General features: G+C 38.1%; 1 protein-coding gene across 1 annotated transcript; it reads right to left on the bottom strand.

Annotated features, from left to right (window-relative positions):
* Positions 1 to 2,480: 2,480 nt before the first annotated feature.
* On the bottom strand, positions 2,481 to 16,121 carry gsk3ab (glycogen synthase kinase 3 alpha b). Its single transcript, XM_084088898.1, has 10 exons — positions 15,759 to 16,121; positions 12,584 to 12,771; positions 11,523 to 11,606; positions 11,267 to 11,377; positions 11,004 to 11,134; positions 7,994 to 8,198; positions 7,814 to 7,909; positions 6,650 to 6,836; positions 4,304 to 4,381; positions 2,481 to 4,192 (listed from the first exon to the last, which is right to left on the bottom strand). Exons 1-10 carry the CDS (start codon positions 15,931 to 15,933, stop codon positions 4,128 to 4,130), a joined length of 1,320 nt encoding a protein of 439 aa, XP_083945024.1. The 5' UTR covers positions 15,934 to 16,121; the 3' UTR covers positions 2,481 to 4,127.
* Between the last annotated feature and the right edge of the window lie 634 nt (positions 16,122 to 16,755).

Raw genomic sequence — 16,755 nt, 5'->3', positions numbered from 1 at the left:
GGTCCACAGCACTTTTCAACTCCACCAATAGAATTCCTCTAAAGTACAGCGTACTTGCAAAAATGCGTCATCTGGGACTCTGCGGGTTCAACATCACATCAGTAATAAAATAACATATTCGGCTTTTCGGCTTTGCTTAAGAATGGGTGAACGGGTAAGAATGTACCAAAATGTCCTTTTCAAGGACTGTACAGACCCTTTATAAAGACATCCATAGAAAGGCATCCTTGTCTTCTCTAAAGGGAGTTCATAATGGTTTCCATTATCTTGCCTATGGCCTTTCTGTCAATCATAGTAAATAAAGATTTTGACTGTTCTTCATTTTGACATTTCAGATGTATGTGGTTAGGTATCTTGGTATTTAAACTTGCAAATGTCCATCTGTAACTTTTTAATTGCTGGTCTCAGAGGAACCTGGCTATCATTAGATGTGTTCCACTTTCACAGACTGAGGGAATTCCGAGGCTCTCTTTGTATGGATGTGCTTAGATACTGATAGAGCATTATTTAAGTTTATTTGGAAAAACAGGACTGAATATGTAAAAAGATAAACTATTATCAGAACTTTTTCAGAAGGAAGACTTAATGCTTAATGATTTCAGTAGGCCCTCCCATTAATATTATGTTTTAATCAGTTGGATAAAACATTGTTTGCCCATTAGAATTTTATATGGTTTTATATCACCAATTTATTATTTGAAATGTGTGTCGGATTAATAGTTCTGCTATTGTCTGACCCTTAAATGGTCGAATTATTATAAGCAATCACTAGAAGCTTGGAAATTAAGCATAATTTCTCTTCACACTTATGCATACTGTGGAATGTTATAAGAACATGACCAGGATACATTTAAAAACAATGGTTTCTGTTTGATAAGGGAATTCATTTTGTTTCAGATTTGCTAAATAGTAGGCTAATGGTGAGATTCATATCAACAATAAACTTCCTTCTCAGGGATTGGGTCTGTTTTGTAGTAAAGTGCATCTCATAAATTACTTCACCTTGTGAAAACACTTATCTGTTATAACTCAATTGTTTGGCAGATACAGATTCCAAACCATTTTTATTGGAGGTAACATTTAGGATAAGAAATGTAATAATTTTGAATAATTGAAGAAAATAATGGCTACAAATGGTAGGCCTATTGTTTGTCATACAATTGTAATGGCTGTTGCCCAGCATATTGCTCAAAAACCAACAAATGTGGAATTAATGAATATTTGCAAATGCACTAGACAAAAGACAGTGGAGTTTCACCTTTTTGAAAGAAAAATAGAACAAATTCATTCATGGCCTTGGAAAATGAATGCAGTCAGTAACATAAGAATAGACCTAAGACTATAATTAAAAATGATGAAGATTATAAGGTCATATCAACACAAACAACATTAACCTTTGCTTTTTTTTTTTTTTTGCGTGATTTAATCTCATATCTCTACCCTGTAATCTCAAACCTTAATACCCAATCTTTGTGTGAATAGAGGACAACCAAGACTTCCTGATTGGCTTTTGTTTTCAGCACACAGTGATCAGTCTAAACACATAGTTTCAGTTCTTAATTGAAAATCTGCTCCGATGTGAACATCTGGTGCCGTTATTCTTTGAATGCCAGGCAATGCAAATGTCCAATCATACAAATGCAATAAGGCATTTCAAAATCATGACCCGGCCTCAGCTGAAGCTATGAGCTAATTCGAAAATAAAGCTATTGAATTTTGAAGAATGTTCAGTCAGATTTGAAATCCATGAAGACCCACACTGGTGATCATTGGGGCATCACCTTCAACCCTACTGAGCTCTAGACAGCAGTTTAATTATTCTCTCCATTTAACTAACACCTAAACAAGGTTATTTTTATTCATGATGTTATGATGGCAGTATTTTGTACCTAACCTTTAAGCCTACACCTACGCTTTAACATTAAGTTTTAATGGCAATTACAAACATAATTTAAGATCAATTTTGTTACGAAAAAACAAATACAGTAATATTGTGGAAATAATTGTTCTCCAATTAAACATTTTGAAATGTCATTTAGTGTCAGATGATCCTTCAGAAATCATTCTAATATACTGATTTGCTGCTCATGTAACATTGTCTATTGTTATTAATGTTGAAAACAGTTGTGCTGCTTAATATTTTTCTGTAAACCATATTTTCTTTGATGAATAGAATAGAAAGTTCAAATGAACAGCATTTATTTGAAATAGAAATATCTTGTCACATTATAAAACATTATCTTTACAGCCACTTTTGATCAAATGTATCCTTGCTGAGAATATTTCTCTAAAACTTTCACTTTTGAACGGTAGCATAGTAGGAATGGTGATTACAGTTTAATGAAGGTAACAATTATATTAAATATATATAAATATATAAATATTTCTACGGTATTAAAAATATTCAAGGCCTTTAATTTTCAAAATTGTATTAAAACGATTGGATGATCCATGAATAAATAAACAATTTAACCCACAGAGACATTTTATAACTTTATTAATGAGTTTATTATTTATACCAACAAACAAAAACATTGTTTATCTCTCCCTCTCTCTCCCTTTAACCGTTCATATTTTCACTGATGGGCCGAGCAGCCGGTGTGTGGTGGTAGTGTGTCCCTGCCCTTTCCAGAACATTCCATCAGACAATATTCCAGAGTTTGAGATATGAACGTTACATCAATTGACATCACACACAAAACCCCTCCCCCATCAGATTGTTAAAAACAGAATCAAGACAGCAATACAATAAATAAAAGGATCAGAATTAACACTGATGAGGAGGGGGAAGGGCAGGCAGGCAGGGGGGTGGGAAAGGAGAGAGAGTAAGAGAAAGAGATATCAGGTAAAAACAAAATTTTGTTCAGTTTCGTCTTCCTCCCTGGACGCAGAGAGAGGCTGGATGAAATGTTATATACAGTTGTATGATGAAGGGATAGAAGGAAGGAGGAAGGGAGGGGGAGAGAGAGAGAGAGAGACCGAAAAAGGCTGGTTTCTGTTCATACCAGCACTGCTCCACTAGGAGAAAAATCTAATTACAAGGACAATAGAATAACAATAACAAAAATAACAAAATAAAAGGTACATGGCATTTACATATTAGCAATGAGAGAGGAGGAGAGAGAATGGAGGGAGGAAGGGAAAGACAAACAGCTCTGTTTCAAAGTCTCATTTGCTAAGTGTCCATGGTGTGCGTGTGGGCTCATGTATCATGTGTAATTTGGATGAATATCCACTAAATCCACATTTAATGGGCACACCAATGTATAGAAACACTCACACACAGGTGTAGACTCCATAATGCAAATTCTGTATTCAAACAGAACGGCTAACACAGCTATTGATGGGATTGACCTATGCGTTATACGTGTGTGTGCATGCACATGCACAAAGAACTAACGAAATGAGCACGTTTTTATACTGAAACTGACAAAACAAAAACCCAGATAACCCCGTCTCAGCTGCTCCGCTAAATAATCTCCTTAAAAAAAAATTAAAACAAGTGTGCAATGATTACTTAAAATTGACATACGCACATATTAAGACACTCTTTGCTCATTTTCGTCTCGGCGAAGAAACATCACACATCTGGACACACACAACACTGACATCTCATGCTCGCTGCTTTATAAAACACATTGCAGTCCTTGCTTTTGTCCAAGAACTCCAAAAGAAAGCTAAAATTGATCATTTTAAGAGCAAAAAAACAAATTTAAAGGAGCTTGATATCATATATCATTCATTAAAATGTCAAATGGATGGCATCTCAGGCAGAGAGCAGTAACTGTGCGGTGCTCTTCCTGCCACTAGGGGGCAGACATGCCCTAACTGGCCCTTCCCAGTGTTCAAACCTAAATATGACAATCAACTCAATCATGGGTTGATAATCACACTGAATTTAAATCGACCTCCTGTGATGATCGACGCTATTCATCTGGGCATCACACTTCTACAATCATGGGAGAACATGATTACACATAACACAAGGTGACGAGAGTGAGTGATCGTGTGTTTGTGAGAGCGTGCAAGAGAGACTGTTTGGAGCTGCTGCTGGGAAAGAGAGAGGAATGAGAGAGAAGGGATGAGGAGAGAGGGGTGATGATGTCTAAGTAATGCTGAGGGAACAATTAGGTGTTGTTGCTCAGGGGTCCCGGTGCTGGACCAGACTGGGCTGGACCGTCTGAACCGCCCTCTGCAGAAAGACAAACAGAGTTCAAACACTTCAGGACGTGCATTTTCAAATCCATACAGACTGACAGGAAGAGTAAATCAAAGACATGAGGCATGTATGTGTGGTCAGTACCGTGCGAGGCAGGTGTCGTCTGCGAGCGAGCGTGGGGAGGAATGAGATTGGAGTTCAACTGTGGTTGGATAGACAGCTCTGCAGGGAGAGACAGATGTTAGCCATCAATATAGATAGCTTTGTACTTGCGTCACTGGATGTGAGAGCAGTCTCAAATTGCAAGAAGCAAAATTATGGTTACCCTCCTAAAGATTCCTAAAGGACAAAATTTGAGGCATGTGTTGTGACAAGTTCAATGAAAATTGTTTGAATGACAAAATGTACCATTCCACTCACTACTGTCAGAGCTCCAGACCAAAAAATAGTCTAGGTCCTAAAATTACACCACTCAATATAGAGGGCACTGTCATTTTAGCTCAAGCTCACTTTTGTGGATTCATTTTGAGGATCTATTGCAGTGGGAGAAGATTCATCAAATCATATCAGGCTTTCTTTTGGAGTAGGAGTGTTCAGTACATTGTTCCTATAGGCACTAGTTGTATAAATACACTGAGTGTGCACTTCAGCTCAGTGAGTGGCCACTTTATAGTTTGCTGCCTTTTAACAAACACACTGCTGAGCCCTAAAAAGGGACACTGATTTGTCAACAGTCAAGGGTGATCTCAAAAGCCATTATTGTAGTGAATTATACCTGAAGTGAACGAATTTTATGTTTAAGTTAAACATATACGTATACATATATATATATATATACATATACATATACATATACATATATATATAAATTATATTATATTATATACACTGCTATTCAAAAGTTTGGGGTCAGTAAGAAGTTATAGGCCGGTTTCACAAACAGGGCTTAGATTAAGCCAGGATTAGACCTTAGTTCAATTAGGGCATTTAAGTAGCTTTTATAAATGTGCCTTTGAAAAGAAACATTACTGGTGTGCATCTTGAGACGAAACAAAGGCACTGATATTTTAAGATATGCATTTTAGTCTGGGACTAGGCTTAAGTCTTGTCTGTGAAACCAGGGGTTAATGTTTAAAGTTAGTGGTGGAACGGATCACAAAATTCACTGTTCAGATCATTTACAGTTTTTGAGCCACGATCATTTTTCGATCAGCAAAAAAACAACAACATCCGTTTCTTTCTCAACTGTTCACTTATGACAAACGAGAGAATACTTGCCAAGACGGGCATTTAGACTTAATTTTGTGTTGATGTGTCCGTTCAAGGGCAAGGAAACGAGAAAGAGAATCAATTCAGTGTTCTGAAACGCGCCTCTCTATCTCTCTATCTCTCTGCGCGCGCTTCGGGTGCTTGAGGCTGTGTGTAGAGATTATCCGTTTCAACCCTATTTAAAGTTAATGTTTAATGTTAAAGTCTCATGCTCACCAAAACTGAATTTATTTGATACAGTAAAAACAGTAACATGGTAAAATATTTCAGCAAAACTGAATTTTCAGCAGCCATTACTAAAGTCTTCAGTGTCACATGATTCTTCAGAAATCATTCTAATGTGATTTGGTGCTCAAGAAACTTTTCTTATTATCAATGTTGACAGCAGTTGTGCTGCTTAATATTGATCAAGAATGCTTTATGAGTCTATATGCAGTAATCAGACATCATTTAATCAGATCTTTGCTCTGCAATTAAGGATCATTTCTGTTGCAGTACAATAATGAACAGTGCAAGCTGTGATGCCCAAATCAAAAATTAATGACAAATGAACTGGTTCTTATGCTCAGGTTTTAATCAAGCTAATTAATTATACAAGGATAGTTCTTTTAAAAAAAAACTGAGAACCACTGCTTTTTGCTGTGTTTACTTTAAGGTTCATTAGACTTAAATCAGTCTAATTACTGCCTGGTTGTTCGTTTGACAATGTGTAGTTAAAGTTAAAGACATGTTCACAACAAAACAGCAGAGCTTTACAGTGATAAATGGTATTCTAATGTTAAAAAAAATACACTTTAGCATAGACAAGTATACAGTAAGTATTTTTTTTAAAGAAAGACAATTAGGATCATCAATAGTGGCAGAATTAATTTGGAACAAAATAGTTTTCATTTTTTGTTGCATGTGGCGATTTTATTCATTGTAGCTTATTAGAATTCTATTCATAATAATGTAGGATGGTATTGAGTGCTTTCTGTATTGTTGTCTACAAAGAACATTTCAGATCAGTCACTCACAACATTAGATTCTAGGTAAAATACTATTGTAGACCGGTGACAACACACAGGCATTTGAGAAAATCAGCTCACTAGATATAAGCAACGCCTTTATGTACTAAACCACAAGACAAGGTAGAGATAAAGAAAGAGAGAGCATGAGCATCCGATTAATCCGACAAGGCTGAATCTGAACAGAAGTGGCAGTTGTCTCAGTTCAACTCACCCACAGGGCTGAAGTTGAAGAGTTGGGGAAGTTCTCGGCCATTAGGCAGACGTGCATTGGGCTGGCGCAGCTCGTCAAAGAAGGCATGTGCACAGGCCTCCAGCGGTGAGAGCCGCGTCACCGGCGTGTACTCCAACAGACGAGAGCACAATGAGATGGCTTCAGGAGGGGTCCTCGGCTTAAACACCTAACACAAACGCACAGATTCACAGGGAAATGTCACATCTAACCAGTTTAGAAGTTAAAGACTTGCATCTATAGCAGCATCTATATTAACCTAATGATGCACCAACATTTCAGCAACCGAAAATATCTTTTCTATACAGTTTTGGAGGGCCAAAACTATTGGCCGGAACAGTGATGGCAAATTAGTCAGTGTCTATTTCGTGCACATAAGCTACACCAGCTGTGTGGATGCTAGGGCTGGGTTGACGATACCAATTTCTCAATTTTGATGATCTTCATTTTGATGAACAAAGATCTTTTAGGCTATGCCGTTTTCAGCTGCGGCGTGAACAAAACTTCACTAAACATTATTTAAAGTGCACCTGCCATCCAACAATCGCCATAAGCTTTTCTTTTTTTTTTTTACCTCTGATATACTTTTGAAACATCATTAAGTCTGAGCTTTGAAATTCTATCAATTTTAAAATGAAATTCAAACAATGTAGTTTGACGCTTTTGAATGTGTCTTAAAAGATTGCTGCAGCCACCTCAGTTAAAGCTGCAGAGCTTGTGAAGTTCTCTTCCACTTTACTACTAGCTACAACACAAATAAACATGAATGAACATATGTTGAGAGAAACATTTACAACTGTTGTTATTTAAGATATTTTTAAATAAATCTGTCATGAAAACTTATTACAGCCGTTTAATTTGTTAATATTTCAAATTAATCTGAGTAAAAAATGATATCATTAAGAAGTTGATATAAAAACTTAGGTGCAATTTTTAAATGGTTAACATAGAAGACTGTTTTCATTTAAAGTATTGAAATTTGATTAATACATTAATAAAAAAAACACTTTTTTTTTTCAGTTTTCATATAAATGAGGGTTTCTGATTTTGGTGCATCACCAATTTAACCTTCAGTAAAGACCTAAATGTTTCTTTCCGTGAGCTAACTGAGAACCTTCATGGCTAGTGTAGCAACAGGTGCTTTACCTTTGTCCAAGGGTGTGCTTTGATCTGTGGGAATTTGAACTCTGTGTAGTTGGGGTTCATCTCTCGGATCTGTTCTCTTGTCGGGGTCCCCAAAACCTGCAGAGGGTGGACAGAGAGAAAATTATAATGTGCGTCTATGCTTACTCATAAAACACAAAACAATGGCGATTTTCCTCTCACCTTGATGATCTCCACTAGCTGGTCCACTCCACTGTCACCGGGGAATATGGGCTGTCCCAAAAGCAGCTCTGCTAATACACAGCCGGCTGACCAGATATCAATGTTGGATGTGTAATCCGTGGCTCCGAATATTAGCTCAGGAGCGCGGTAATACCGCGAACAGATGTATGACACATTGGGCTCCCCACGAACTAACTGCTTTGCACTGTGGAGATAACACGATGGGGGATTATAAACGTTATCAACGAGACACGCATGTAAAACTGATGTAGTGGGCAGCATATGAAGGTGTACAAAAATTGTGAACCCTACACCATTGCTAAAAAATAAAGCTGCATTGAGAATCAATCACATCAAAGATCTCTGATTCTAAGGGGCTTTCACACTGGGCAGGCACACTTCGAGCGCGATCGTTCCTGGTGCTCCCCTCAACCTGATTCTATCAAACCCTGGTGCATTTGCGTTCATCTTACGCCATCACAAACGAGCAAGCCGCATGATGGAAAACAGGACGCAGGTCAATACATTGTGTTTTGTATAGGGCTGTCAAAACGAATGAATTGATTGAGTTTATTATTTATTCATCAGTTCAACACTTAAATATTTAACGCGATTAACAGAGCATCTGTTTTTTTTTTTTTCTGGCATTCTTTGGCTGCGTTACATTAAATGGTCATGCTATCATTTATTCAAGTGCTTTTAAACAATTCAAGGGCAATAAGATGCAAAAGAGAACTCAATTCAGAACTGGCGTGCTGCCTGTAAAGCGTCTCTGACACACAACAGACACAAGCACAGAAAGTCGCTTCAGACAGCTAGACAGTACCACGCTGAGTTATCTTTTGCACTTGAATGGATAAAAACCCAAAATGATGTCTTAAATTGGTTAAAAAGTCTTAAATGGATGTAAAAAGTTGTGGATGCATGTCAGATCCACGTCATCTACATGATCAGGTCTTAAAGTGACAGCAGCCTCATCTACCTGCTGCAGTCTGTCTTTATTACTGGCTTTCATCCATAGTACTTAGTAAAAAGATGCCGTTAAACATTTAAAATTAACCGTCTGTCTTTCTGTTGTTTCTACATAAATTTGGACATTCAATGTGAAATTATTACAATACAAAATCACAATTACAGAAAAATGTGCGATAGTTATTTTTTCTCGAATCGATTGACATCACTATTTTTTCATTCATTTAGTGCTATTATGCAAAAGCAGAGTGTACGGCACTTGGATTTACTGTATGAGCGTCACATGAAGGCGGCTTTATGCTATTGCTAACGAACACTTTAAAGGAAACCGCTGATTGGAAGCCATTCATTTGCCGCTCTGCTTGCATTCACTATGCGCGATTACAATGCACGCTCACATCCAAGGCAAATCCCCACCCCTGTCATCCCTTACATGTGTTTTGTTGAACTAAAGATGTCGTCATTGGCTAAAATGCAAGCGCATGTCACTTTACTTCCTGAACAAAGCAGCACCCAAGTCCAAATTGCTTTCACACTTAATTGAAAGCACCCTAAATCTATTTGTGAGATCCCCAATCCAGGACACAAATACACACAAGTTTGGCACACAAGCAAACCCATCTGTTACGAGACCCATCATAGTGTAAAGGCTCTAATACATTTAAAGCATAATCAAACAACAAACTTGTGACTTTTGGGTGGCCTGATATTCTTCAAAATGTTCAAAACAGCTTGCCAAAGCAAACTTTCTGGCTGGTAAACACCTTCGAACTATCACTGGCCTGTGGCGATTCCATAATTAGGTGTGCTTTAGGTCTCCAGAATTCTTCTCAGGTTCATTACTTCTTTTCAGTCCATTAAGGTCAGATGCAAGTTAAAAAATAAAAAATAAAAACACACTGAAGAGCTGTAATTCTAACTGAAAGTAACACAAACCCTTTAAAGATAAAAAAAAGAAAAAGAAAAAAAGTGTTCACCCAAAAATGAAAATTCTGTCAGTAATTACTCACCCTCGTGTTGTTCCAACCCTGTAAGACTTTCGTTCATCTTCGGAACACAAATTAAGATATTTTTGATGAAATCTGAGAGCTGGCTCACTCCTCCATAGGCTTCTCTGTAATTGAAACTTGCCGGCCCAGAAAGTTAGTAAAGAATGTTTAAAATAGTCCAAGTGACTACAGTGGCTCAATCATAAGTTTATCAAGCGACGAGAATACTTTTTGTGCGCAAAAATAAATAAAGAACGACTTTATTCAACTATTAATTTTCTTCTATGTGGGCCTCTGAGTGAGTTTATGAAGTGTAACAGCGCAGCGCTTCTGGGTTGTACGTCAGAATGTAGGCTCACTATTGGCCAGAATCACACACATGACCAGCGTCGGCCAATAGTGAGCCTACGTTCTGACGTACAGCCCAGAAGTGCTGCGCTGTTACACTACGTGAACTCACTCAGAGGCCCACACAGAAGAAAATGAATAGTTGAATAAATTTTGCGCACAAAAAGTATTCTCGTCGCTTGATAAACTTATGGTTGAGCCACTGTAGTCACTTGGACTATTTTAAACTAACTTTCCGGGCCGGCACGTTTCAATTACATAGAAGCCTATGGAGAAGTGAAAGAGCTCTCAGATTTAATCAAAAATATCTTAATTTGTGTTCCGAAGATGAACGAAAGTTTTACGGGGTTGGAACAACATGAGGGTGAGTAATTACTGACAGAATTTTCATTTTTGGGTGAACTAACCCTTTAATACCATTAAGCTGCTTGTTTTAAAGCAATTTATTGAATAAAGTGCTATTAACGTGATGTGATTTGACTGGAGTGCCAAACGCTGCTCCCAGCAGCATGGGCGGCATTGGGATGTTCGCCAACAGTATAGGCTACCCCAGCTCAGGTATTTCAAACATTTTTGCCCCTAAGCAAAGAGCAAAAAAAAGAACTTCGTCTGGAGTATGTTGGGGCCTAAAGACTAGTATATATCTTATACATGGGTGCACTGCAAATACATGTCAAACAGAGAAGTGTCAGGACACACACCTGCCAAAGTCACACAGTTTAAGTACGGCTGTGTCTGGGTCCACCAGGAGATTCTGTGGCTTGATGTCTCTATGGCAGACGCCTTGGGAATGAATATACGCCAGACTGCGAAATAACTGATACATATACACCTGAGATAGAAAGAGAAAAATAGAAAAATTGTGGGGGAGGAAAGAGAGAAGAAGAGAAAGATGTTATTGTTTACTGTCCATGTACATATGAATGGGCACAGTAGCAGCAGTCATGATAACACAGAGACTTACTTTGACATAGATAATGGGGATGGTGGTCTTGGACTTGTTGAAATGGCGTGCCACCCTGTACACGGTTTCTGGTACAAAATCAAGCACCAGATTTAGATACACTTCATCTTTCTGAGGAGAGAGAGAGGGAGAAGAGAATGCAGATTAGTTTGGTAAAGAAAAATAATATTCTTCAAACATATTCAATATGAAAAAATAATATTGATGGGATATAAAAACTTGAAGAAAAAAAAATTGGTTGGATGGAAAAATCTACCTTTTCTCCACTGGAGTAGAAGAAGTAGCGTAGCCTGACAATATTACAGTGGTCCAACTTCCTCATTATCTGTAGCTCACGGTTCTGTAGAGAAAAAAATGACGTGTGAAGAATGGTAAAAGCACGCAATGAAAATCAAACATCTATCTTATAATGAATTCATCTGTGAAAATGTCTTGCTCTGAATGTGCAGCCCTATTCTGGCTGTAAGATACCACACACACTCATGATTCAGTGTTTTCACACTCAGAGTGGTTCCATTTACATTTGATATTAACATGCGTCTCAGGTCTGAGATGAGAGATTGCCATTTAAAGCTTTACAAGCGTTGTGAACGGCAAGTACTCCTGGCTCACATTTGAATAACTTACAAATTACTATACAAAATGTAAAAGATGCAGAAAATCAAGTTGTATATCTTAATACAACTCTAATATTGAATAATTACATAATTTAATAATTGTAATTATTACTTAATATTTAAGTGGAGAAACAATGTGGACTCATACCCTATTACAACTAAAGAGGATTTTAAAAAAAGTTAAGCTCAGACTTTAAGCCCACGTACAACGTTGAAGGGAAGAAAACATTTATTTATTTTTTTGGTTCACTTTGGGGTCTATTTGAAAGAGGTTCAGGTCTTCTGAAAATGTAAAGAGCAACACTTCCTCAAGGCAGCAGAGCCTGAACAAAACAACTTACTTTAGAGTCATAAGGCATTGCTTGCTACTTTGCATTTTATGAACAAGCTGCTGAACATGAAAAGGGGTGTTTCGATGCGATCTTAAGCCTTTTTGTTCTTTTAGCTTTGAAATCTAAGCAAAAGCAACACGAGATATTGAACGTTTATATCACAGTTCAAATCGCAACTTGTCAAAATAATTACAACGTGCTTGTAGGAGCCCGATTTAAAAGGCATGTAGAATTAAAAGTAAAAACCTTTCATTTTGGACTTGGAAAGCAGCATTCTGCCTTGTGTGCATGCAGATTTGATATATTTCAGGGTGTTTTTATTATGATACTGACATTAGTTTGCACATATGCATTTTTCTCATACTTACCTTAAACCGCTTATCCTGAAGCACCTTCTTTATGGCCACCATCTCCTGGCTGTCGATGAGTCGAGCCTGGTACACCACTCCAAACGAACCATTCCCGATCACCTTGATGTCTGTGTACGAAACCTCCTGAGGACGGTCGGGACCCTGCCCTGGTGTGGCTACTACCGTTGTCACTTTCCCACTATCCCCTAAAGACACAACAAAAGGAGTTTAAAAAAACAAAACAAATGGTCACTGACTGAAACATCTGACTGTCATAGATCAATAGAATCACAATGAAGATTGACACCATGCAAGCCTGTGTTAGCATGTACAACCTGAATTAAATGCTTTATCAGGGGTCGGCAACTTATGGTATAATCCTGGCTTAATCTAAGCCATGTCTGTGAAACCAGGCCTATATGAACAAAAATGTAGCATTCATGTCATTTTTTGGCATTATTCACTACTCCGCTTGGAAAATAATGTAATTTCTCTGGGACGATAACGCAGCATTTTGACTAAGACTACCAGAAAATGGAAAATTTTACTTGGCACAATAAATGTGAGTGTAAAATGTAATTTGTGTTCTATGAGAATTGTGTGATGTCCGTGCAGTCATTATACGCGGCAGGATTTGTGGTAGACAAGCTCATCATGGTAAAATCACAGTAAAATGTCTGACAGTATTAATTATGAAGCTACCATGTAATTTCAACTTAGAAAAACATTAGTAATACTTATAATCAGTAGGTGATTTGAAAAGACAAGTCGCATGTAACATTTATGATTCGGTTATTGTGCTTCACATGCTTTTTGAAGCCTGAAATGACCAGTGCCCATTTATTATAATTGCATAGGAAATGGTGATCAGCACATTCCTCGATTTCTCGTGTTCCATGTAAGAAAGTCATGTATGGATTGACACGAAGGTGGGTAAATGGTGAACTATTCCTTGAAACTACTCAGGCATGCCTGAGAGGCCATTAAACACATGAAAATATTGAGGCTGTGTCAAACAAACAGCTAACCAGTGTTAGAACTACAACAGGTAGATCTTTTTAAACTCACCGGCACTCTCTTATCCAGCAGGCTATGCCTTTTTGCCACTCTGTCTGACAGGTGTTAATAGTAATCCAACACCCATGTTAAGAAGCGTGTCCAAACGCAACAGAACAACGAGCAGAGCTTATCACTAGAAATAGCAGAAACACCCTTAAGTCTGTTTGAACACGGGTGGAGGATGAGAAAGCTAAAATCTGACCACATTTCCACCTGTGGACAAGAGCAGACCTGGATAATGGGGATGCCTGGAGACAAACAAAGCCATAGGGTGATGTTTTGTCCGTCAATTCCTGTCAGTTTAGATTTAGAAAAGGAATGACAGATTTACCAAAACAAATGCTTTGTTTCATTACAAGGCAAAATTATTATTTGCTGGATCAAAGCAGAGCAGACAGCTGTTGTCATGCATGATGGAGACGAGTTGCTGCTATTGAGGGTTTTTTTCCATCAGAATAACACCACTTCAAGTGGGATACGGGATACCATGAGTTAGTGGCCAGTTAATATGGCCATCACATAAACGAGATTTAATAAACATTTTTGGATGTTGCATTTAAAAAAGCTATATGGAAACACCAAAATACACTTTTACATTTTAGGTGGATAGTGGATAAATTTTTATTCAGATAGACGAGCGCATTAACTATGAGGGAAACATTCACAGAATAAATTGCTAAACCAGTCATGTGACTGAATAATGCACTCACAAAATCATCACATAGAACCTGTACTGTCATGATTCTGAAATGTCAGAACCAAAGCTTGTCATCAAAATACTGGCTAGTTACCTCCCATGATGTGTGTGTCAGAGAGAGAGAGATTTAGGCCGTTCAACGAAACTGTCTTGTGTTCAGTCAGCGGTCATGTTTATGCTACTTAGTGGCTTTCAGTGAAAAAAGCTGCACTGAAGGATGCTTTTGCCATTGATTTCAGCAGAACTGTGTATATACACCTCATCTATTTGCAAATAAAAATCTAATAATATATATATTACACATATATAAAGGAATATGCATGTAAAAGGAAACTCAACTGCTTTTCTCCTGATAAAAATGTGGCTAAAATGTATCAGGTTGTGAGTGCAAAATGTCAGCAGGCCAATTAAAAAATGGATATTAGGCTGAAGAAAACATGTAGACAAAAACAGCAATGGCTGTTGTGTGTTGTAACAACTGGTTCAAGGTTTCTCAGAGGGCCATGGGTTACAGTCGGACATCCATCCACCCAGTTGTTCTCCCCTCATTCCTAGTAATAACACCCATCACCACTTCCCATGGAAATCCAGCAGTCAGCACCAGTGCAGATGAACGCTGCTGCCAGCACTGCAGTCACTGGGAATCATTTATAGAGCACCAAATGAAGAGGTTTATGCCTCCAGGGAAAACACTAGCTTTCACAGTAGCCCAAACACAAATTTACAAATCGTAATTTTCCTTCATAGGAGGACAGTGTGTTTAAATTCAAAGCTTAGTAATGATCTATTAGATTGTGATTAGGGAGTCGTTAAACATTACATTCATAATATGTTGTAAATATTGATTCTGATATTTTCCTTTTAATTACATGCACAAGCAAACACCACTTTAGTTCTCTCTATGCTTAACTTACATAATTTCACGGTCAGAAATAATGTTAAGGACAGTTATGATGCGATTAAATGCATCCAGGGTGGCATAGGATAAAAAAAAATATTTAAATTAAAAGCATAATTGAAGATACAATCTGTTAGATGTTCTGCTAACTGAGCTTTGTTGCCAAGCGAGCACATCTTGAAGAACACAACGACGTCTAAACATCCAACAGACCACAATTCATATTTTAAAACAGCTCTGAAATGGGCCAAAAATATGATGCACTTATATCGACCATAACATATGTGTTTAGCCCTTGTTCTGATGAAGGATTGTCGAGCTAATATAGTTAGCGCAATCAAAGCCCTTGATCCGTCTACAAAAACAAGCTCACGTTAGCTTAGCCAGTTAGCCGCCTAAAGTAGGTTAACGCGATCATTACAACATAATCAAACAAATAAATGAACATCATGCTACACTGACTAGCACTTCGGCTTTTATTAGTCTACCATCATCACATTTATTGTGATCGTCGTGTGATGTCAATGAATGATACTCACTGCCCAGCTTTAGGTTTCCGAAACCAGACGAGCTCCCGGCTGAGGCCTGCGCGCCCCCCGTCTTTCCTGAAGAGCTTCCACCGGCGACGGCTGATCCGGCGGCGGCTGCAGCGGCTCCAGGGACCCCCGGAGGCTCAGCAAACGAGCTAGTCCTGGGCCGCCCGCTGCCGCTCATATCGGGTTTCGTGTGTGCCAGAGCGGGGGTAAAGAGTGCCGGTAGACTGGCCCAGGCGCGTAGTGTATATGTCAATTTAAACAACAATAATCGTTAAAAAATAAAGATCCCTGAACTATTCTATCGGTAAGGTTGTGCGCCTCCTCTTTCTTCTGTGTGGTTGCTGGCTGGGAAACTGGAGCTGACGCACAATGACGCTCTGAGCGCATTGTCTTCTGGGTAGTGAAGTTCAACAACGCTCTCACGTGCAGAGATCCTGCACCACAAGAATGGGCAGCTTTTCATTATTATTTCATGCCAAGGACCCCCAAATATAATAGTACAGTTGTATGAAAAATTAGTAAATGCCTTTTATATTATCATTGCAGTAAAATAAAAAGAAATTATTTAAAAATGAAAGAATGTTTAATACCCTTAATATTTAAGAATGAAAAGACCTGCATTACAGAACCCTAAATTGGCCATTCGCATGAAAGTCAAATAGTGCTTTACCTCTAGTAATTTGGGAAATGAGAATGGCAATGTTTTGATGTCAATGCATATCATTTGCGTGACTATTTTCACTTTACTTCCAGTAAATGGCCTCTTTATCTGAGTTTTCTCATAGCAGGACATGTTGTGTTTTGGGATGTTTCATTATTAACGAATTTATTGGTGGTTTAGGGACCTTTACATCATGATACAGCCTCACATTCACATACCCTAGCATCCAAAAATGCTTCAATCACTAGACTTGTCCATCACAGCAGCTAGAGTTTGACAGGCAGTCTTTCTATCCAATCAGCGCCTTGCACAAGCCACACGCGAACCCCCATGGGGCGG

The sequence above is a fragment of the Abramis brama genome (genome assembly GCF_963993115.1).
Source record: "Abramis brama genome assembly, chromosome: 17".
NCBI classification, from domain to species: domain Eukaryota; kingdom Metazoa; phylum Chordata; class Actinopteri; order Cypriniformes; family Leuciscidae; genus Abramis; species Abramis brama.
The sequence above is the reverse complement of the archived record's forward strand: the minus strand, read 5'-3'. Positions and strand labels throughout refer to the sequence as shown.

Bases quoted from the DNA above. Each gene is read 5' to 3' on its own strand.
- gsk3ab (XM_084088898.1), bottom strand. From the start codon at position 15,933: ATGAGCGGCAGCGGGCGGCCCAGGACTAGCTCGTTTGCTGAGCCTCCG. The intron at 11,607-12,583 runs GTAAGTATGAGA...TTTTCTCTACAG, and splicing joins TTCAGGATAAGCGGTTTAAG to AACCGTGAGCTACAGATAAT. The intron at 8,199-11,003 runs GTGTGTGTCCTG...TTATCTCCACAG, and splicing joins AAACTGTGTGACTTTGGCAG to TGCAAAGCAGTTAGTTCGTG.